Source organism: Ixodes scapularis, unplaced genomic scaffold (assembly GCF_016920785.2).
Source record: "Ixodes scapularis isolate PalLabHiFi unplaced genomic scaffold, ASM1692078v2 PGA_scaffold9__187_contigs__length_104089568, whole genome shotgun sequence".
In the NCBI taxonomy this organism is placed as follows: Eukaryota; Metazoa; Arthropoda; class Arachnida; order Ixodida; family Ixodidae; genus Ixodes; species Ixodes scapularis.
In genome coordinates, this window is record NW_024609884.1 from 20087339 (window position 1) to 20110807 (window position 23469).

A 23469-nucleotide genomic window follows, 5' to 3' on the forward strand; every position below is an offset into this window, starting at 1 on the left:
TAGTCCAAACGTGCAGAACATTTCTGTTGCATTGACGTTTTTACCACTAATGTTATCAAACGAGCTAACGAAGCCGCTAGAAACAGCGAAGTTCCGGAGCAGTGCCAGCAGCGCTACATACACTGGGTAAGACGGCCGTGCGGCCGTCTCCAATTTGCGGGACACACGCTGAACTACAGCAGCGAAACCACGAGGAACTGTTTCGACGTTTTCGACGTTATGGAAATCGGGGGAACTGCGTCCAAGGAAGGCAGGTTTTCCTGCCGGCTGCCTGGGTGCCTTCCGTGCTGAGTTCGGTTCCGTTGTCCCGTGCCGAGTGCCAACCGGCGTTCAACGTGATTCTTCTGCGTGTCAGCAACATCGTCAACGTGGTTCTGTATCTCTTCGTGTCAGCGACATCGTGATGGCAGTGTTGTGGGTTGTGAACAGAAGACTGGAATTATCGCCGATGTGACCGTGTGTTCGCGTATCAGTGGTGTAACAACAAGATGAGATGACGTAAACTGTCGGGCATTGATGCCGCTGGTCGGGCCGTTATCGGAGGGGCCGGGGTGTCGCAGGATGACATTCCGCTTTACATTAAAGAGTTTAAAACCACTTGAGGGATTAGGTGCAGTCGATCGACGTGTGGATAGTCATGTTGGAACGCTGGTCTGAACGGTAAGCTCCTATCGTACAGTGGCCAATGTGACTGTCGGTCCCCGAGAGCGATTGCGCTCTGGGGAAAAGACAACACTACGAAAGTATGACAGAAAGTACGTATATTTATAATGGAAGTTTAGCATAAAAAAAAAGACAGGCAAAATCGAAAACAAAAAAACGCTATCCTTTATTTTACTGTTTAAATATATTACGGTTCCTGTAGAAACTGCCCTCTAAGTGGCGCGCTGGGATGAGCGCTAGAAGTTTTTGAGCTCGCAACGGCGCAGCTCCGTACACTTAACAGTTGTCGCAAGTCGCGGCTTTGACTGCATTCAAGTTGATCGAAAAGCGATTTCTGTGCCCGTAAAGCATCACTTCCAGCTGAGTGGATATCCGCTCTACAGAGATTAATTCAAGACGGCAATTGCAGCTTTGCGCGAACAGCACAAATAGAAAAACGAACACTACAATATAAATACTGGCTACGAAGGGCCATGCGGGAAAACAAACTCATGGCTTGGAACCACATTGGAGCGGCTCGATTTATTGGCTTTCAAATAATTATGGCATGATCGAGCGTCTTCTTTTTAATAAGAGATTCATCCCCTGAGCCATTAAAAATAGCCTCAGATGTATGACATTGCTGGAAAAAAATGAACATGTTCGGAATATTTTTTTTTGCTTAGGGAGTCACCGAAAAATTCCGTACGTTCAAAACGACCACTATAAAAGACGGAAACGGAGGGCTCGGTAGTAGTGTTTGAGGTAGTGTTAACGAGAAAAGAGTCAAAGTACAGGCTAGCTGGTGGAAGTCAACCATTTCGTCGTTTACCCTGAGACTGGGGGGGTTTTTTGAAGAGCAGAAGAAACAGAAAAACCTGTCTGTTTTTTCTGTTTCTTCTGCTCTTCAAAAAACCCCCCAGTCTCAGGGTAAACGACGAAATGGCTGAGGTAGTGTGTTGTTGTATTGATGTTTGTATGTGCGATGCCTGTGTATGCGTTCAATATATGTTGACCTGATGTTTGTAGTGTGCGCAACGTGTCTACATGTGTTAGAGATTCCGAAGAAAAGGAAACGCAATTGTGGCGTAAGGAGTAAAAATATTTTTTTGTAAAACATGAATTGGGCGGTACCTAGCGCCACCTAGCCTAGCTACGTGCGATTACTCTGCTTGACCCTGCCATCTGGTGGCGAGCGATTTAACATCCTTTTACGCTACGCGGCTACGCCATAATTTCGTGTTACCGTGCTGAGATAAGCCAAGAGGTTGCTTCGGATTTGCTTTTTTTTTTGAGAGCGGCTTTTGGTTTTGCGGGCGAATGATTTTCACTCCGTGATGTGCGGTTGACGCAACGGTTGACGAAGGAATTGTGGCGCGAGGAATTGCAAAGGTAGGACATAAAGTGCGCGAACTGAGTGCCGGTTGTCTCCGTTGAACATCGCAGTGCTGACGATGAGAAGACTGAGTGACTGCATGCTTTCGAAACGTAAGTTTCTTTACCTGCAGGGGTAAAGAAACTTCGGAAATAAATACAGTTCGCGGAAAGCTCGTGTTACGTTTTTATTTCCTGCTCCTCTCGCTTCGTGCAATAGACTTAGTGTTCTCGTTAAGCCTTACCGAGCTCGATTTGCTCGATTCGTGGCCGCCATAATGAGATGCAGTCGACGGAGGAACTTTTCCTCCCCTGCTTAAGGGACGAAAGTTTCTCCCTTTCTGAAGGAACATATGTGTCAAGAGCGTTCCTCCCTTTAGGGAGGACTATACTGACCCTTTTTTCTAAGAGTGTACATGCTCGTGGCACAATCAACATATGTGAAAAATGGTGCGACGACCGAACGATACCTACAGGTGACATTCACTTGATGTCACTCGCTAGGTTCGCTGGCATCGCCCACCACGGTCGCCATCTTCGAGGTCTCTTTCTATCGCGGGTGTCGTCTGGCCGGGCCTTTTGAGCGTGATTTAGCAGCATTTTACAACTTTAAATGGTCTTTTTGACCGAAAGTAGGGGTTATTCTTATACTTTGGTGCATTTGAAGCGCAGTAAGAATATTGTTTGTATGTGTTTTAGTTCGTTTTGTCGCAATCGCACTCGTTCACCGCGGCCGCGTTGCTCCCTCGGCTCCATAAAGCGCTCCGTGTCACGCGCCGTGCCCACGGCGGTAGCTTTTGCAAGAACTGATTTTTCTACACTGGTGCTTTTGTAGCACGGTGTGATTACTCCTTGTTTTGCTAGTTTCTTTATTGTTCTTCTCTAGCGGATTTTCTGCACTACGGCCGTGTAACCGTGTTGCTCCATCGCCTCTGTGTCGTACATACGTCGTGCCTTCGGTGTTCGTTCCTGTGCAGAAACATACCGTGCGGCTCACAGAGTGCGCAGCTTATGAAAAATGCGGCGCATTTTAATTAGCCCAAGCGATTTAAAAACCGCATGTAAGCGATTTGCCGAGCGGCGAGACAAGCGACGGCGACCCGCTTCGCTGCCGCTCGGTCACTCGCGCGACAAGGCAAACCACGCATGAAAGCGACGGGAGCACACGACCAAGGCGATGAGCGCTAAATTTTCTAGAAATCTCAAAACCTAGACGCGACGAGCGACAGCGGAGGGTGAACCGCATGTAAGCGATTTAGCGAGCGACGGCGACAGCGACGGGAGTCGGCGACGAGCGACGGAGATTTCTCACGGTTGCTCGTCGCGTCGCTCGGTTTTTGGATTTCTAGGAAACGTCGCTAATCGCCTTGGTCACTTGCTCCCGTCGTTTTCATGCGGTTTGCCTCGTCGCGCGAGTGACCGAGTGACAGCGAAGCGGGTCGTCGTCGCTTGTCTCGTCGCTGTCGCCGTCGCTCATCACGTCCCGTCACTCGCTAAATTGCTTACATGCGGGTCAGCCTTTACACACGGTACTCGGCGGCAACAAGGAAACTAAACCACCCCCCCCCCCCCCCCCCCCCCCCCCCCCCCGAGATAAACTTTTTTCTCTTTTGTTCAACGAAGCTTCTTCAACTATATGAAATTAGCACACATTACCAACGGTCGACCGCGCACCCAAGCCAGTCAAACCGCGACCAAGGTATATGTACATTGCCGCGACCTCGAAGATGGCGTATCGACGGTGGCGCTCCCTGGCAAAATCGAACCTGCAGGCTCAGTGAATGCCACCTATAGGGTGCCTCATAGCGGCGGATGCGGGCAGTGTTTAAAGCAAAATATCGGTTCATATTTTTTCATTCATTACGACAAATTTTATCTTTGTGATTCGCCGTCAAAGGCACCGCATTTGCGGTGTTCTCTTGAGTGGCCGCACACAGTTGTGTTAACTATTAAGGTTGTTGACAGACACGCTGTGCTCTTGAGTTGCTGGAAGGGTGAGGCCGCTCCTTCGTATAGGAATTCGTGGCACGCCGTCAACTGATCGGGCTGGAGCTGAGTGTTGTATTGACATGTTTTGCTTAGTCGTTCGATTGAAGCCATTCCAGTTGCATTTGGAAGGGGCGCCATTCTCTAATTATCCACCGGCACTGTGGCTTATGTGCTACCAGTGAAATCATGTTGCAGTAAAAAAACAATAGTCGACCTTTGCCGATTGAAACAGAATTCACGCCGTGGAATGACACTGTACTGCAAATGACAAGGCTCAATTTTGTGTGCTCCGTTTCGACGCGATCGCGGAAGACCCGCTGATTCTAAAGAGCAGCAATTCGAGGGTGCGCCTGCCATTAAAACGGCGAGTGTCACGCCTCGTGCAGCCAAGTGTAGAGCTAATGCCACGGCGCAAAATACGTAGCTCGCCGGCGAAGTACCACCAAGTTCCGCTATAGAGGGTTGTGCAGTCTTAGAACGGCCAGAGCCCTTTATACTGGGAGAGTTCGGCACTCCAGCAACCACAGCTGGAAATAATGCAGCCAGGAGGTGGCACCTTGCCTCCGCCATTTCGCGTTATCGAATTTCGAACCCCCTCTGGATTAGGCACGCAAGGATGCTCTGACCCACCATTGTAATAAAATTGTTTATCGCTAATGCAAGTGGTTTATTGGCGCTGCAAATGTAGTCAGAATCTCAAGCTTACATATCTGCTACGATCTCTTCAACTTATATGAGCGTAAACTTATTCCTCTTTTGTGAAAAGTGAATGTTGAATACCTTGAATATTAGGTCTCAAAAATTACCACCGCAAAAATGCAGTGCCGTGACGGGCGCCCTCTAGGAGAGGCGCTGCTAAGCCTTGCCTTCAATCGCGATTAATTTTTGTTTGGGAAAGCCTTATTTTGTTTAAAACCAGAAGAAATAAAGCTCATTTGTAAGTAATGTTTTTAAAGGATGGCCACTGCTTGAACGTAGTGACCAATTGCAGGCATAACAAAATGTCAAAGTACAAGAAATTATGTTCATAAAACAACTACTAACCGCGCATTTGGACTACCGCATGTAGGTATATAGAGTGTCCAGAAGGAATATCCTCCAGTTTATGTTATCGTAAAATCCGCTTGTTTTAGCGGGCGACAGGCTCCACTGATCGGCCAAACTCTCGCGGTACATAGAACTTTATTGATGGCACGCCACTCCGCTGTTCGTATTTCTTTTGACCATGACTGTAGCCGTCGCACATCTATCTATCTTTCACAACGTGATCCCACTACCGCCAATACCGACGCGGGAGAGCGGGACCGACGAAAGGGAGGCGGCTGATTGGTCGTGGCTGCCCATCACTGTCAACTTGGGGGTGAACGCATGACGGGACGACCGGGCACAAAAAGCGTAGTTTTCTCCCGCCAAAAAAAACAACAAAAGAAACGCAAAGGCGCGCACGCGGAAATACGGGTGTCAAGCGCGTCGGTGTGGACAGCAATTTAGGCGAGCTTCTACGTAGCAGTATACATTGCATATGACATAGCACGTCAATTAACGCTCTCCGAGAGTGTCCTGAAAGTAGGACACGCCCCAGAAACCTTGCCAAGACCAAGTACTGCGAACGACTTCAAATTTCGCGACCGCCCGATTTTTGCGAATTTCCCTCAAAATATTAAGAAGAATGAATCAGAAAAATGCATCATTCTATATGTTATATAAAACATGGCGTACCCCTTCCACTCGCGAAATATTCTGGAAACTGGCAGCTTGCAAGACTCGCCAAATATAAAGCCCGCGAAAAAAAAAAGAAAAAAAAAAAAAGAAGCCGTTTACCGTTTTCGCTCCCACACAACACTTTGAAGAAACAAAATTCCCATTTTGGGTGTTCAAGTAAGATACGCACTCGACTGAATCTTTCATTGAGCTTCCTCGCTTATTTTGGCCAGAACGAAATACTCGGACAATACTTAATCTTTAATATTAAAATGCGTGAGGAAAATCACAGAGACTGGCTGACACGGGGAAATCAGAAGGTGTAGATAGAAAGGCAGGGGTTCACATATTTTATTTTACTTCATCTCTCTGACACGTATACATATAGCGCATTCGTGAACCAAAAATGACGCACAGTGGGCACCGGGGGGTACAGGCCTTATCCATTTTTTTTAACCACCCATGAATAATATAATTTCGCAGTGTATGTCTGGATTACAAGCGTAGTAAATTCAGGTAGAAAGTGTACGTTTCGCACCTAATTCGGGATCGAAGGAAAAATACTTCCAGGATTCGGAGTAATTGTGCCGAAGTAGCTCATTTGTACAGAGGCCGGTCAAGCGGCGTGAGCTGTTTGCCATTGACCGTCACGGGAGCCTCGCTGATCAGGTAGTGGGTCTTGAAGGGCGAATGGCCACCCTCGCTGGACGTGGAGCCGATGAACTCGAGGAAGCGCTCCGGCGAGCATTTCGACGAGCCGTACTTTCCGCACATGAACTTCATGAGCTTTATGCCGAGGACGATGGTGCGGGTGTCCTTGCAGGAATTGTAGACGCCCTCGGCAAACGTCTTGCTGATGGCGTACACGGACTCGACGACGTGGGCCTTGCCTTTCTCAGCGGACTTGGACGCGTTCACGGCGATGAAGTCGGACTGCTGCGGCGAGCAGACCGACTGGCAGATGAGGTTCTGAAAGTTGAGGTAGCAGGCGCTCTTCTTGCTCACACCGAGATTATTGATCTGCTTGAGGCTGCTAACGAAGGTTTTGAGTTGCTTGGCGTCGCAGCAGACGGGCACCTCCTTTCCGTCGGACGTGGCCAGGGCGGGGCAGGCGTTGGTTAGGTCGCTCTTCGCCATGGGCACGGGGTCCGTCTCGGCGCTGCAGGGCAGTTCTTTGTCCGTGTCTGCGTCCAGCGCGCACACACCGTACGTGACACACTTGGAGGCATACGTGGACGATGCCAACGCGGCAAGAAGGCTCAAGACGATCAGGGACCTCATGGTTGTGTCCGAACGGTGCGTGTGGGTGCTGCGAACGTTCGGGGGCTCCTCTATTTATACTGCGATACAGCGATCTGTGAGTGGCAACAGCCGCGCGTGACGCACGTCGTCGCCTGATTCTAGTGTGCCGATAACGTGATATAGTAGGATTCCAGGCACAAACACAAAAGAATTTTGGAGGTGATGCAACGTAGTCGTGTAGATAACATACGATAACATACGACGTGAAATTCCAGGCGCAAATAGAAAAGAATATGGAAGGAGATGCAACGTAGCCGTTTAGATAATATACGATATATCACTACCTTACCTTGATCAATCTTTCTAGATAGATGGTGTGACTAAGGCCACACTTTTTGTTCATGCGTCCGGCACTTACACCATCCGACAATATGTGCTGAAACACCTGAGTCGGACGTTTCCTGCGCCTACCGTTCCCCCAAATTCATTATTTCTCAAATTGTCTAAAAAGTTGAAAGATTGAAGTCCAAGCTTCGCGTTCCAAGTCAAGCGTGAACGAACTCTTCTTTAAAAGCTGGCAGGAAAGCCGTATTGTCCGCGGTAGTACGTTTCCCAACGTGTTTAGACAAGAAAATGTATCCAGTTTTACTACTTCTTGAAGATAAACATTGCATTGAATGCTATGAAAAGTTGCGGTCTCAAAGCGAAAACTGTAATCGACGGTCACTATTTGAGGTTAAGCGCAATTCATGATTAGTTGGGAACAATATACTTCTAGGTGATGCCCCATTCCTGCTGGTATCACATTTAACAAAACGCATAAAATACTAGATAGATACAATAGAGTACATTCGTAAAAGGCCGCGGATCACGAATTTTGAATGGAAAGTACATGAATTAAAATATTTTAACGTTCCAGTCACAAAAAGAATAATTAAAAAAACTTAATTTTAATTTTAATTAATGTTAGGAATTTAGGGAAGACGAAATGGATATGCTTTCCTAAAGATGAGGACAGTTTGTGCAACAGAGAGAAGAGTGTATACCGATGTACGGCAAACAAGACGAAAAAAAGCATACGGTATTATATGTGTAATCGGGAGGTAAGACCGAACAAATTTATACAACAGCATTCGTCATTCTTTGCAGTTATTAATTCTCTTAACTCCTTTAGCATCATTCCCTAACTGCACACATTAGATATTGCTGATCGATGGAATGGTGCCATTAAAATGCTTAACCTCAATTTTGTACGTAAAGGCAGATAATAGATATTATTATGACGAAAGCTGAACGAGATGGCGCAAGCTGCCTCCCGATTCAAAGTACTCAGTCCTATCATCTATTAAACCATCAATCCGCGACCGTACTGCACATCTGTCCAAAATATCCATATATTAAATCTCAGCAAAAGTCTCTCCCGGCGATGGAATAAAACGATTACCCAGAACACCCAGCAAAACCCACTGCCTTTCATAGGATCTGCGTAGCGTCCCCGCCTAAAAAAAAAAAAAAAAAAAAAAAAAAAAGCACAACAATTTTTTTTTTGTAATGTTTCCACGAGAAGAAAAAAGAAATCGCGCAAAATTTACGCCCTTAGACGCAAGTTAGGTGGAGGTCACGGCCCACAGATCAGTTGCCCCGCCCATTACTACCGGAATGGCTTGGCTGCTCGGCCGGACACGCTAAGAAGCCTAGTGTCCCCCTTTCGCAACATCCGGTGCGTCTAGTATGACGTCTGACAATACCTGCTAGTTGTGCGAGCAGTCGCGCGGCAGCATCCAGCATCGTCTGCTATTTTACCACCGTATATCGTCGTCTACAATGCCCGTTGGACGTGGACATCAACGCTGCGCGTCGGCGTCCGTTTTCGCCATCGTCCGTCTGCTTTTACTTTTAGAACGCTCGCAAGACTCGACCATGAAAGCGTCGTTCTAGCGTTCCATCATGCGGGAGCGACTGTCCAATACAAACGTCTGTCAGCGTCTGCCGATGCGCGGTAAAGCGACCGAGAGGACTAAAAAGCCACAAAATAAATAATCAATTATTTCAGCTTTCATGTTCTTGTTATTTTTTTTTTGTATGGCATTCTTAACCAAGGTGGGTGAGCGTCATAACGCACAACTAAAACGTGACCTAAAAGCCAGATTCACGAAGAGCTTCTTAGGTTACGACAGCTTAGTTAAGAAGTTCGTAAGTTAAGAACATCGTAAGAAGAGGAGAAATCGGTATTCACGAACGCGTTCTTAAGTGAGAGGAGGAAAACGACGTTGTCGTACGGAAAAAAAACTCAAACTTCCGGTATCACGCAAGCTCCCGATTCCCGCGAGAGCGGGCTGCTGCTGTGGCGACGGCATCTTCGGCAACACGAACAACCAAAGAGCTCGGCACGGTTCAGAGCACGTGGATTTTGAATAGCCAACGCAGGCGGCCTTTCTGAAAACGCTGGGGTTCATGTCCATGCAGTGAAACGTTGACGCTAACGCGATTTAAACGGGCCCGAATTCCGAGGCCAGGATAATCACCTTCATTGACTGCTACGAACTCGATCACTACGAAGTCAAAACAACTGTTATCGTTGCTAAAAGAAGACGGCTCGCGCCGGTCGTTTACAAAGCGGAGTAGACCAAAACAAATTGCCGCGGCGTTTTTCGCGGCCTTGGATATGCAGGAGCGAGCCGACGTTAAAGAAGAGACGTTTCAACTACTAGAGTGTCAACAAGAGCCACGTAAATACTTGTTCACACTCGAAAAGCGGACGCGCGCGTTTGAACGAAGTGCTGGATTCGCGCTGCTCGACCGCATCTTGGTAGGCGCGCTTCTGGACCGACCTTTTACGGTTGCGACTCGATGCTGACGTGACACTCGGCAAAGAAAGGTTGGACCGGCATCGCGTAGCTCCCACGAACTGTTCTAGCTCGACGGTGTTGCGTATACTGTTGTGTCGGAAGAAAAATGGCATACTAATAACAAAGTCTACATACTCTATGTTGCGAAGGTAATCCATACGGCGTTTATTTGAGCTCGATATCACACAAAACAAGGAGATATAATCGATCAGAGTCCCGTTTCGACGACAGCGCCACCGCCGCCTCGAAAAACAAGGGGGTGACCAGTGGCGTATTTAGAGGAGGAGTCCAGATTAGGTCCCACCACGACAATACTTGTATAAGCGCTCCCTCTTTGTCATTGAGTGATAAAGAATTCTACTATTTGAGGAACCAATGACGCTGGCATTTGAGGGGGGGGGGGGGGGGGGTGTTTTTAGACCATATCTTTGGTGTTCTGCCAAGTGTGCCTGCTTTTATATTTTAAATTTTTTTTAAATTCTGTCATCCAAATAAACAATTCAGTTGAAAGTTACGCCGCGTCCTGTCTGGTTCTATCCGTTTTTGTCCCTGTTGTTTTGGCGTATTACACCATGATGCAAAACCAACTAGCCCAACTAGCCATCCTTATCCAGATTCCCCCCTCTTGAAATCTGCATGTGTAAAAATTTAGGGCGAAGAAAGCCCCCCCCCCCTCCCCCCCCCCCCCCCCCCCCTTCCCCCTTTTCACCGCCCTAAATGAGGGAGGCTCTCAAACATATAATATAGACCTGTGTCCGCTCCGTTCCATGGTCGACGCCATGTTTGTTTATGTTGACGTCATGACAAAGTAGAGGGGCTGCGCTTTTTGCAAGACCCCTTTTTTTTTAGGAAACTTCGCAGATATTCTAGTGCGAAAATGTCAGAAATGCAGTCACGAAGCTCCAGGAAGAACACCGATGCCAAGAGCGTTTTAAAAAGCAAAAATATTGTTGCATGCGCAGCCCCTTTCTTCACAAGAGCCTGTGTTTAAGATTATTGTTTCCCATTTTTATTGCTGGGGGCTAGGATTTTGGACACTGGTCTATACGCAGCAACAAGTTTAAGTATCGCCGCCTGGTGGAATTTTTTCACAAGCCAGAGTGAGAATACTTCAACTTTCTTTGCTAGTGAAAGCGTATGCAATGCCCAGCTTCTATGCACTATGCAAATCAAAACATAACCGCGTGGGCAGCACCTGCACTACCCATAGTGAGGAAAACAGCAGCTCCCCACGCGAGCTTCTTGCCGCGAATAACCGTTAATCGCTTAAGCCGGGGTCAAACATACAAATTCGAACGCGAGTCACCGTGAGATTCGTGCTTCGAATGCCGCACGGCAATGAGCTCAAGGAGAAACTTGCGCACGCGGCATTCGAACCACGGATATTGCGGTGATTCGTGCTTGCAGAATGTCCTTTGTATGAGCAGTGTGACCCCGGCTTTAATGCGTCAATAAATAATATCACGTCTGGAACACGCGTGCACCAAGAAGGACTACAAAAGCGTGCGCATTAAAAAAATATCCATTGCCCCAAGTCGCACGGTGCGAATCTCGTGAACAACCACGACGCGACGGTTCCACTTAATGCAAGTGACCTTTCGCTATCTGGCTTTCATCCTCTCCTCAAAACCTGAATGACCATTTTATGTTTGGTCGTTTTGCAGCCCGCAGCCACACAGTAAACGCGAGAGGGGTCAGTCTCCCGCAGTGACAGCGGCGTCGCAAATGCATTTGCACGGGGACCAGAGCCGAAAGCACTGTCTCCGGAGGCTCCAAAATGCATTTCCCAAGAAACACTTGCACCCAAAGAAGAAAAAAAGAAGGAACAGTCGGAATCGCCCGCGGCCTACAATTTATCTGTTGCGGGACAAGCTAATAGGCAGGGTATAATTAAACGGCACATTGCAATACAGGCGATCCATCAAAACAATCGGACGTCTATTGCGTCTTTTACAAAGGTAGGAAGAAGGTGTAAGGTGCCTCCACCACGACTCCGCGGCACCAACCCTGCCCCCGAGAGTGGAGGAGAGATGAGATCAGGGGAGCGAGAGCGCGAACCGAGCCGAAGAAAAAAAAAAAAAAAAAAAAAAGAGCGGCGAGGCGGTCTGGAAACAGACAAAACAGCATTGTCACGATTCCGCCGAAATTCCGATCCAATCCATCACTGCTCCGGCTGGTCGTGATGCATGGTGGCTGCGGGGAAATGCGTCCTGTGACGAGCAATTAAAAGGGCAGAAGCTCTACGACTGAAAACTCAATTAGAGAGACGCCACAGTCGGAATTCGGTTCCTCCCCGCCCGCTCGCCCATCGTTTTTTTTTTTTTTTTTTTCTGAACCAGACATGATCGAGATGGAGCAGAGACAGACACTCCCGCAGGATCGTAACTCGAGCCCGTTCAATAATTGATGAGGCCAGTGATCGAGTCCGCTCAGACTGCGCCTCTCGGCAGGTTAGACGCGCGGGCGCGACAGTGTCTTTTCCCTGACGCCGCAAAACATGGACGAACCGGAAAAAACGGACGCTGTTTCGCTTCAAAGCGGTGGGTGGTCAACCGACGAAGTGCACGCGGCCCAATAGGCGCTGTTTTCTTATTCTGGGTCGCGTTTGATCTTAAAGGAGAACGGAGTAAACGTGATGCATCACCGACGCTCCGGTCTAACTTGCATTTGTGGGTCAAGTTCCCTGTCCGCTTAATTTCGGTTACCATCTAGAGCCACTTTCTTGTCGACATTCAGTTCAACCACCGGTCACCACCCGCGTACGACCATTCGATCTCGGTGCGTCGCTTATTTCCTTCTCGACCTCTGCTGGCCTCTCTCCTTACCCCTGCAGCTTGAGCAATGTCCACCGTACGCCATTTTCCCTCTTACTTTATCTGTACCTCACAAAACAATCCGCATAATTCTTTCGGCGAGGAGAAGGCAATGCCTGCAACGAACAAAGGGCGATCGAGGTGAAGTGGCGAAAAAACCCCTATCGCCGCATTGACTCAATCGGTGTGGAGTGCATTTGTAGGCTTACATCTCTCATTTTGACGTATATACTCGCAGTTATCTGAGAAATTCGATTAGATATGAAACAACAAACAGGGAATAATACAGCTATGCGTGGGAAACATGCAGTAGAAGGGGGCGGGGGGGGGGGGGGGGGGGGGGGGGCAAGAGGCAAGGCGGAATGGAAACTTAATCGTTTGTTAGAAAAATTGTATTTGGCAAAGGTCCAGTCTGTCAGGCACTGAGAGAAGACATCGTGTTTTCGTGTACCTATTGACAGGAACGAATGTTGAAGAAGAAAAGAGGCGGAGGATACATATAATGAGAAATTACTGAGCTTGGAAAGGGGATATCCCATTTTGGGTGACAGGAAAAGTTTCAGACGACCTACGTGGATGTATCTAATCAACTGGAAGCATACTGTTTGTGCGAGAGGTGAGGCAATGTTATGTAATACTAACGAAAAGCTCGACGGGCTAATAACCTGGGGAACAGACAAGTGACATTCCACAATAGATTACGCATTGTTTCCGCACACGTAGACTTAAATGAATCACGGCATAGTAAGAAGGAGTAGTAAAGACGGGAGCAGGGAGAGATAAACGACTTTTTCTGTTCGCGCTAGTTAACCGCGCGTAACAAATTAGATGACCGCTCCCGTGGCACGTGTGAACGATGTGCGTCAAATATATGGAGAGGCGCAAACAGGTTGATCGGTTGATCGACGTATTGATTGATCGCTTAAATAAACGACAGGAACGGGGCGTCACAAACGATATACGAGGGCGCAAAAAAAAAAGTTAAAAAGAAAAGGTTACGGCGGAGGAAGGTTAGATGTCCGAAGCGGGGCGCTATCCGGAGCGGCCATTTTGCCACCTCGGTGCCTCCTCGCTTTTCTAGCTATTCTTAACCTCCCGATCCCGTTTCTTTTCCGCGTATATTCCCGAGGCATGCCCATCGCATACGTCAGTGGCCGGCAACCAGGGCGACGTGCACTGCGCCACCAATCTCAAAGCAGGTGCACTGCGGCCACATATCACTGCTCGGCCCGGTCAGCGCGCGGACATCAAGAGCCGGACCCGCGGCGGCTGCTGCGTACGTCAGCTCTAGATTTTTGAGCGGCTCGGCTGCGCCCGTCGCCGCCGAAGTTGATTACCCCGCTTGCTAGGCTTCCGTCTTCCTGACCACGCTAAAGGCGCCGCTGGAAACCACCGTCCACTGCTCCAGATGAACGATTCGCCGAGGGCCCGTGCTTTCTCGTGACTACGCACAACCCCTCCACGTTGCACGGCTCTCGGAGGCAGCAATCCCTCCGCCTAGACACCGTCCCTCGACACGCCCGATGCAGCGGGGTGAGCGCGTGGGGCACCGCGTGGCCGGGGTCTCGGTCACGCCCCAACTGGAAAGGTTTCAATCAACCGTCCACGGACATATCAGTTCCCGGGCTCGATGGCTAAAGGCGAAGTCGGTCGAACGTCCACTTTTGGCGTCTCCTGTGTGCAGCATGTCGCTCATCAACCACTTCCCATGGTACCAGCTTCAAAGCAATAGAAGAACTAAGAATGGCATCTAAACGATCATTCGTTTGAACGCAAATGTAAACGGTACAATCTCTTCTCGTAATGAGAGCTGCATCGGTAGCTATGAGGCAAAGCGCCGGTCTGCGGATCCCCAGGTGGCGGATTCGAATGTCGACCGAGGTGTTTGCGGTCTTGCGAAAGCTTGTTGCGGAGAAGGTAGCGTGTAATCGAGATTTCAGGTGCACGTCGAAAGATCCCCAGGTGGTCGAAATTAATCCCCAGTCTTTTGTTGGGGCGTGACAGATAGTCTTTGACTGTCTCAAACCAAAAAAAGAAAAGAAGGACAAATGATTTTATAATGGCACGGAGGTAAGTTTTATGTTGCAGCAACCGATGCAGGGACGGCGCCAAAGGAAGGCGAGGGGTGGCGGGCGCCTCCCCTAAAATTTGTCCTGCCACCCCAAAAATATGCCAGCCTTTACACCCCCCCCCCCTCCCCCCCCCCTCCCCCCCCCCCCCCCCCCCCTCGCACTAATTTTCGCGCGCAGACCTGCATACGCTACATGGCTCGTCGTTTTCCTAATTTCCTCGTCCCATAGAAAAGGCACTGGCTTGAAGGATAGCCAGCCTGAAGAGGTCTCATACCGGACGTTTCGAACTTTTTCGTGCCGTCCGCTTTATTTCCTTTACGCACCCCGTGAAGAACGATGCATGAATATCTGTATGGCTTGCCGAAGCTAAGGTGCGTCGCCTACCACTCAATTTCTCTGTCGCCAACCGTAAAATACTTCCTGAAAGTAGCTTCACCCAAATGATTACTCGGAGAGACTTGAAATCCCATCTGCACTGCACCGTCGCTTCGTACCTGCCAGACAGAGGAACTCAAGGGCACTGTTCATGTTCTGACCGAGGAAATCTCCCAAAGACCTGACACGCTCGGGCCGACTGGCGGGTTCCCAAGGGGCGGCTTTGATGTGTCTAGGACATCCTGCTTATTTCAAGTCTCTATGGGGTCCTTGAAGCAACTTTGGTGAGCCTGGCGGTTCGAGAACTGCCATGCTCCCATCATTAGTGACCCTGGGGCAGGCACGGAGTCCCTTCGAGGGACTATCCCTAGAGGTTGGAGGAAAGCTGAAAGTGTTTCTGTATTTAGGGGGGGGGGGGGGGGGGGGGGAGAGAGAGAGAGAGAGAGAGAGAGAGAGAGAGTGCAAGAGAGATATGGGGGAGAGAGAGAGGGAGGTAGGGAGGGAGGGAGGAAAACAGTGGATGTGCTGTATTTTGACAGAGGGCTATCGAAACTGGAAGAAAGCTCTTCAAAAGGAAGGACGAGACTACGACGCCACTCCAACAGTGCGGCACGTAAGATGTCCCAAACATATCGGATTCCTTCAAGGAGATAAAGAAAAGTGGCGCGGCTAAATCAGTCGCCATGAACCTTTGCCAGGCGTATTCAGCAAAGAAGGGAGAATCGTCACTACATCTGCATGATCGCTGACGTGCTCCGGTTTCAGGGGACTGCCTAAACAGCAGATGAGGAGTCACGACAAGCGTGAGCGTGCTTATTTAGTATTGCGGAATGTAAACATGCCTGCATATTTTGCAGGTGAAATGCTACATTAACCAGAGTTGTACATAGGTTGTAAAATAGTGAAATAAACTGAGCTGATTTCTATTAAAAACTCACGAAGTCCCAAGTCATCGTCCCTGGATGTTTGTTCTTTTAGTCGGATCGAAAGCTCATGCCTCCCCAAAAATGCCGTGCGCCTCCCTACTGCCCCCTCACTAAGAAAAGCCTGGCGCCGTCCCTGCATGCAGCTCTTAACACCTGAAATTTCGAAGAAGAGAACTACTGCGGCGCATACTCAGGCACTCAGGACGCTGCCCACAGCCCAGTAAAGAACTTATTAACACGCAGAAGGCTATTACTGTGTAACAACCGTAAGTGTAGGACACTGAATGACAATGGTTAGGGATACAAAACTTTCCGCTGGCGGAACGACGGTCCGGTTACCGGCCTGCCTCCCGAGTCCCGACTGCCTTGTCCCAGCGGCGAAACTCGCCAAACCACTTCCCTCCTCCCTCCGGCCCGGGGGACTTCGTCGCATGCGCGGTGCACGTGTTCAGGAACCGGCGGGCCCCCAAGGCCGGAGCGAGTCGAGCCCGTCTCCGCTGTGACGACGACCGGTTTTAGGGAAGGGGAGCCCAGCACTGCTTACAGCAAGCGGCCCGCCGCGTACCACCATCGGCAACTCATTTATTTTCACGCTACAAATTCCTCCCTGTTCAGCTGAAGAGGTCCCAATCTCAGCATTAACATCCGCGACACACACCAAGAATTTCACGCACATAAATTATACACCAAAGAAAACCGCAAGCGCAGGATCTGAACACACAAGCACTTCATGCCAGAAGAAATAAGCGGCAACGGAGGACTTAGTGCACATACAATTGTCACACCTGACCCTTCCTTTGTTCAAGTCTTGCACTGCGTCGGAGTCCATGATCTGCCGGGTTTGTGGTCACTGTACTAGCACTTTCACTTTGAGCTCTCGACGGTTCCGGAGTGTTCGGTACGTCCACGGCATCAAAGAACTCGTCCTCCGAACTCTCATCACTAGCTTGGTCAAGCCCCGCCGAGCCATCCTCCCCAATCTCACCGTCCCCGTCGGGGTCTCCCGGACGTTCGTAGTACGGTTTTAGCCGTGCCACGTTCACGATGTCCTTCCGGCGCCCGGTGCGGTCGACGATTTCCCAGTTGTTCGCTCCGGTCTGGCGCAGCAGTCTGAAGGGTCCATGGAAAGGGTGCAGGAACTTCGTGGTCCGATTGCGTTTGCGGATGGGCGTCCGAATGTAGACCAGGTCTCCTGTGCGAAAAGTGGCCTCCCTTCTGCTGACGTCATACCTCTGTTTGTTCTTCCGCTGTGCTTCCAGCTCACGAGTGGAAACAAGCTCTCTGGCTCTTTGCCACCTCTGCAGCACCTCTTGGTTGCTCGGGGCCCGCACCTCGTCGGACTGTACTCCTAGTGCCGCATCAAGGGGTAGCGTTGCCTCTCGTCCGTGCAAAAGGAAGAAGGGCGTGAACTTCGTCGTGTCATGCACAGAGGTATTGTAGGCAAAGGTCGCGTATGGCAGAAAACGGTCCCAGTCCCGATGATCAGCCGACACGTACATGCTTATCATGTGCGAGAGAGTGCGGTTAAATCTCTCGCACAACCCATTCGTCTGGGGGTGGTAGGCAGTGGTCCGGTGGTGATTCGTGGCGGCCAATCGGAAGAGCTCTTCTATCATATCCGCAACGAAGTGCCTTCCCCTGTCGGTGATCAGGCTTAGGGGAGCTCCGTGTCGAAGCACGACGCGCTCCAAAAAGTGTGTTGCGGCGCTTGCCGCTGTCGCATCGGGAGTTGCGACCGCCTCCGCCCATTTGGTATGGTAGTCCGTGATGACGAGAACGTAGCGATTGCCCTCAGTCGTCCTGGTAAGGGGCCCCAGAAAGTCCATCCCTACCTGCTGAAATGGCTTGGGGCTGGGGGGTATCGGCTGTAGCTTTCCTGCAGTCATCAAGGGTGGCGTCTTCTTCGTCTGACAATCAGGGCATGACCGCACATGGCTGCGCACGGCTCGAAACATCCTCGGCCAGTAATACCTCTGGCGCACTCTCTCCCAGGTTCTCTTGACTCCCAAATGCCCGCTGGTCAAATCATTGTGGCACGATAACAAGACTTCTTTACGTAGCTGGCGGGGGACAGCCAAGGCTGATCGGAACTTCTCGAACCCTCTTGCCCGGCGATACAGTGCTCCATCGAGGAGGTGAAAGGCCCGGGCAACGCGCTTGGTTTTCGCTTCGACGGGTGCCTCCGGCTCTTCGAGGTGGTCGATGAGCGTCTTGAAAAAACCATCCTCTCTTTGCATTTTTGGCACGTCGATTTCTCGCAAGGCCAGCAGCGGGTGCTCGCTCTCATCGTCGTTGGTCTGCTGCTCTACTGGTAGTCGTGAGAGAGCGTCGGCGTTCATGTTCTTCCTGCCCGGGCGGTGCGTCACGGTTGCGTTGTATTCCTGCAGCAGAATACTCCATCGGACGAGTCTTCCGTTAGGATTTTTGGCATTCATTAGCCACGTCAGGCTAGACTGATCCGTGATAATCGTAAAATGGCTTCCGAAAATATACGGCCTAAACTGTCGGCAGGCGTACACAACCGCGAGGCACTCCTGTTCCACCGTAGAGTAGTTCTGCTCCGCTCGATTGAGATGTCGACTCACGTACGCCACCACCCTCTCCTGGCCGTCCTTTCTCTGAACGAGGACCGCGCCGATCCCATACCCACAGGCGTCGGTGTGAACCTCAGTGGGCAAGTCTGGATCGAAGTGACACAAAATGGGAGCCGTGGTCAAGCACCTCTTCAGAGCCTCGAATGCCCGATTGCAGTCATCATCCCAATGGAAAGTGACCTGCTTTCGCGTGAGGTCGGTGAGGGGTCTAGCGATGTTTGCGAAGTCACGTATGAATCGTCTGTAGTAATTGCAGAGGCCGAGAAAACTCTGTACGTCGCGCCTTGACCTCGGCACTCGAAAGTCGCTCACAGCTCTCAGCTTCTCAGGATCAGGTCGAACAGTCACTCCGTTGATCACATGTCCGAGGTATCGAATCTCCTCGGCACCAAATGTGCATTTGGAGGGCTGTAGGCGCAAGTTGGCCCCGTGGAGGGCCCCGAAGACGTCCCGAAGATCACACAGGTGCTGCTCGATCGTCCTGGAGTAGACCACGATATCGTCCAGATATGCGAGGCACACCCTCCACAGCATTGTCGACAGGACTTTGTTTATCATGCGTTGGAAGGTGGCCGGTGCATTGCAGAGCCCGAATGGGACTACATTGAACTCGTACAAGCCTGAACTGCACGAAAACGCCGTCTTCTCCTTGTCCTTTTCATCGATGGCGACCTGCCAATATCCGCTGGCCAAGTCAAGCGTCGTGAAGTACCTTGCTCCCTGCAGGGCGTCAACAATGTCGTCGATCCTTGGCAACGGGTGAACATCTTTCTTGGTGAGCTCATTCACTCGTCGAAAATCAACGCAAAACCTCAAGGTATCATTCCGCTTTTTGACGAGTACCACTGGCGATGACCAAGGGCTGGACGATTCGCGAATCACGCCGTTCCCGAGCATCTCGTAGACTTGCTCCTGGATCACAGTTCGCTCATACGGGGAGTGCCGTTACGGGTGCTGTCGAAGTGGGGTCGCGCTGCCTGTGTCGATGCCATGAGTCACGACATGAGTCCTTCCAGGCGGAGAATCAGGCGATGCGAAGAGATGACTGTACTCACTCACAAGATTCTGCAGGCGTTCTCTTTCGCTTGGCTCCAAGGTCTCTCCGAACGACACGCCTTCCCTGGCTCCAGGTGTCTCCGAGGTCAGTGGAGCGGCGACGCCCAGCTGAACATCCGCGATAGGGATCGCGTTTCCCATTTTTGTGCCCCTGGCAATAAAAAGCTCAGAACCGCCAGGATTGGCCACTCGCACGCATCCGATACCTCCGGAAAGTTCAGTGATGGTACGAGCAATCACTGGACGCTGTTTGGAGTGGTTGCCAGTCGCAGGTTCAATCACGGCCAGTCCGTTCATGTCAGCTCTCACCAACACCACGGCCTCAGAGCGTGGCGGCATGCAAACCTCTTCGCAGCAGTATACGGGCGCGTCTCCTGTAGTGGTAGATTCATGACCGGTTAGCCCGAACTTTTGTCCCAGCAAATAAATGCACTTGTCAGGGAAATCCAGTACCACGCCCGCAGTGCGACAAAATGGCAGGCCGCATAGCACGTCGTAGTCAAACCCTTCGATTACGAGGAAACGCTCCCAAAGCTTGTTGACCCCGACTGTTATCTCAAGTTCAACTTCGCCTCGCGGCACTATAACTGCGCCGCTGATCACCCTCACACTTATACCCGAGGGGCTGCACTTCAAAGGGGCCTTGATCGTGCTGAGAAATCTTCCCGAAATCACATTAACTGCCGATCCCGTGTCGAGAATGAGAGACGTCTTCTCGCCATGCACTGTTGCCGGCAGGATAGCCAGGTGGCTCTTTGCGAGAGTCGCGAGAAGTGGCTCACCCTTTGCTTCCCCGGGAGGCGGCCTTAGTCCCGGGCGGGTCCGTTTCCCGACTGAACGTCGCGTCTTGGGCAGCTCCTCTGGATATGTCCGACTCTTCCGCATTTAAAGCAGATAGGCTGTCCGTTGGCGGCGCGTGTCGTGCGCGCGGGGAATGTGGGCCTTCTGGCATTGTACTCGGTGAGCGGTCTAAGCACTTCGGTCAGAGTTTTGAAGAAGTTGCCCACCTCCGATTGTAGATGTGGCGACGACGTAACCTCAGGCGGTGGCGCAGACGGCTGTTGGTAGAAGCCCGGTGCTGTCATCCCTTGTGGCGTTGCTCCTTGGGGGTCCGAGAAAGCTTGGCTGGCTCGTACCTCCTGACTCGCGTGTTGCGACGGCCGAGTGTTAAATCCCGGCAGTGGATGGGACGGCATAGCCCACATATTATGTTTGGCCATCTCGCTTGCTTGGGTCAGACGCTGGAGTGTGCCGAGGAAGTCGGCCGTGGTCTGCGGGTTGGCCAGAACGACTCGTTCCAGCATTTCTGGCCTGAGGCCGCGGGTCAGCTGTCGGAGCTTTTCCTCCTCTGTCATGGCCTCGTTGACTCGAGCGCAGAGCTGGAGTACATCGTAGAAGTACTCTTCCGGTAGCTCCGACGGCAGCTGGAACCGCTGGCTGAGCCGCAGATGGGCCCACTCCCGCATGCTGCGGTTCCCGAAGGTCTCCTTGAGCGCTGCCTTCCACGTTTCCCAGGTAGTTGGTGCGTTGGTCCCTCGCAGTGTCGTGGAGTACCATTTTCGAGCATTTCCCTCAAGAGCAACGCACAGGTACTGCTCACGGCGCGTTCCGTCCCAACCGTTGAAATCCCCTGCCCGCTCGTAGAACAGCAGCCAGTCGCTGACGTCATCTTCCGGATTGCCTTGAAACACCGGTGGCGTAAACATAGACCTGAACGCCGCAGCTCCCGGTGTTCCGGCTTCTGGGGGGGTCTGGTTCGTGGCCATCGCCGCCGTGTTGATGATCCTCCCGCTCCGCAGAACCCGGGAGTCGGCCGCTCCTTCTAGGCCGTCCGTGGTGTCGATGGCGTCGACTGAAGGCGCCCCACCAGCTTTGAAACCGCTGTCATATCGTAGAGTTTGGACCTACCCCGCACCTCCACCACTTGTAACAACCGTAAGTGTAGGACACTGAATGACAATGGTTAGGGATACAAAACTTTCCGCTGGCGGAACGACGGTCCGGTTACCGGCCTGCCTCCCGAGTCCCGACTGCCTTGTCCCAGCGGCGAAACTCGCCAAACCACTTCCCTCCTCCCTCCGGCCCGGGGGACTTCGTCGCATGCGCGGTGCACGTGTTCAGGAACCGGCGGGCCCCCAAGGCCGGAGCGAGTCGAGCCCGTCTCCGCTGTGACGACGACCGGTTTTAGGGAAGGGGAGCACAGCAAGCGGTCCGCCGCGTACCACCATCGGCAACTCATTTATTTTCACGCTACAACTGGAATGGTCTGAAATGGTAACACAATCATCGGTCAAGGCAGCACCTCCTAGACCGAAGAATTGGGTCATCAGAGGTGCTTAGCCTGATGACTGTCATAACACATGCTCTATTATGTACTTTGTTTCACCGTAAAGGTGCACTTAAGACGTTTCTGAGATCGTCTGTTCTTGGTGATAACTCATTCTACGGGATTTTAGCATCCCAGAAATTGAAAACTTATGCTCGTGTGACGTCTATTTCCATACTAAAAATGTGAACGAAGTTATTGTCCGCTCTATTCTGAGCGGGAAAACCTGGAGCGCAGAATTCAGCGGAGGCGCCGGCGGCGTGACGACGGACGCGAGTCAGCCAATCGCAAGCAGAAGCGCCAGCAGCGGAGGCGCCGCCGGCGCCTCCGCTGGGTTCTGTTCCAGGTTTTTCCGCTCAGAATGGGGCGTGACACAAACTTGGTTCAGATTTTTAGTATGGAAATAGACGTCGCACGAGCATAAGTTTTCGATTTCTGGGATGCTAGATCCCGTAGAATAAGTTATCCCCAAAAGCAGACGATCTCCGAAGCCTTTAGCGCACCTTTAAGTCCGGACGCAGCCGACGCTAGCTACGAGCTGATGGGACCAATCAAAGTCAAATGCAGCATGTTGTTTGTCATGTTTTTGTAGGTGTCTGTACTACCACTGAATCAATCATGTACATCAGGAATCGGCAACCTTTTGCAGCGGCGGGCCGAGTCGTCACGAGGGCGGCACGGAGGTGACCAGACGGCAATTCGCGAAGTGTGTGTGTGTGTGTGTGTGGAAAAGGGGGGGGGGAGGCAGTTGAAGGAAAGGCAATAGGGAAGCAAAGTCATTCTCTGACCAAGTAGGGATGCCGGACGATAGAGAATTTTAGCGAGTCGTTTCCACACGAACGGTTCCTCCTCGAACGCATCGGCAACGCCACTGCGCACGATCGCGCGAATCGTTGGGGGCTTCGGGAGGCTCTTCTCGTTCGTTTCCCCCACTCCGGCCGCTGGAGTCGTTACCGGAAAGCAGCCAGCACCGTTCACGACTAAGTTGAAAAAAGATGGCGGTCGGTTTGTCCGCCGCACCAGCCAACGTTACTAGAACACTCAGTTGGGAAACTCGCCGTCGAAACCTGGGCCGCTGGCGTCCACCGAGACCGAGCTAAATACGACAACAGCGCCACTCTTTATCATTTGTCTGTACTGTGGTCACCTTGAGCTTTTAGAAAGCTTGTTTTTTTGCGTAAAAACAAACGGAAAAGACTCTTTTTGTTTGAAATTTATTGGAGTTTAGTACAAAATGAAGGGCGCGTGATGCTTTTATAATCTTTAGTTTGCAAGGTTTTGCGGAACAATTAATATTGCTTTTAAACAACCATGCCTCAGCGGTGCTTTCAGGTAGCGCGTCCCGACCTAGGTGCATTTTAACTTCGGTAGTAATTCGCGGCGCGTCCGCTGGGGAGACGGGGGTGGCACCCCTGTAACCTCTACTGCTGTATCTGTTTCGGCGCCAAAATGGCCGATTAAAGCCAAAATAAGAGTAACGTGCAGTTCCTCGAGTGACCGCTGCGGGAGA

The 23469-nt window shown here is 51.0% G+C and overlaps 2 protein-coding genes across 2 annotated transcripts; both read right to left on the bottom strand.

Annotated features, from left to right (window-relative positions):
• Window positions 1–6040: 6040 nt before the first annotated feature.
• LOC115315558 (NPC intracellular cholesterol transporter 1) lies at window positions 6041–7110 on the bottom strand. The gene has a single exon (XM_029974728.4). It carries the CDS (start codon window positions 6985–6987, stop codon window positions 6304–6306), a length of 684 nt encoding a protein of 227 aa, XP_029830588.1. The 5' UTR covers window positions 6988–7110; the 3' UTR covers window positions 6041–6303.
• Window positions 7111–20439: 13329 nt separating this feature from the next.
• On the bottom strand, window positions 20440–21399 carry LOC120836409. Its single transcript, XM_040205273.1, has one exon. It carries the CDS (start codon window positions 21397–21399, stop codon window positions 20440–20442), a length of 960 nt encoding a protein of 319 aa, XP_040061207.1.
• Between the last annotated feature and the right edge of the window lie 2070 nt (window positions 21400–23469).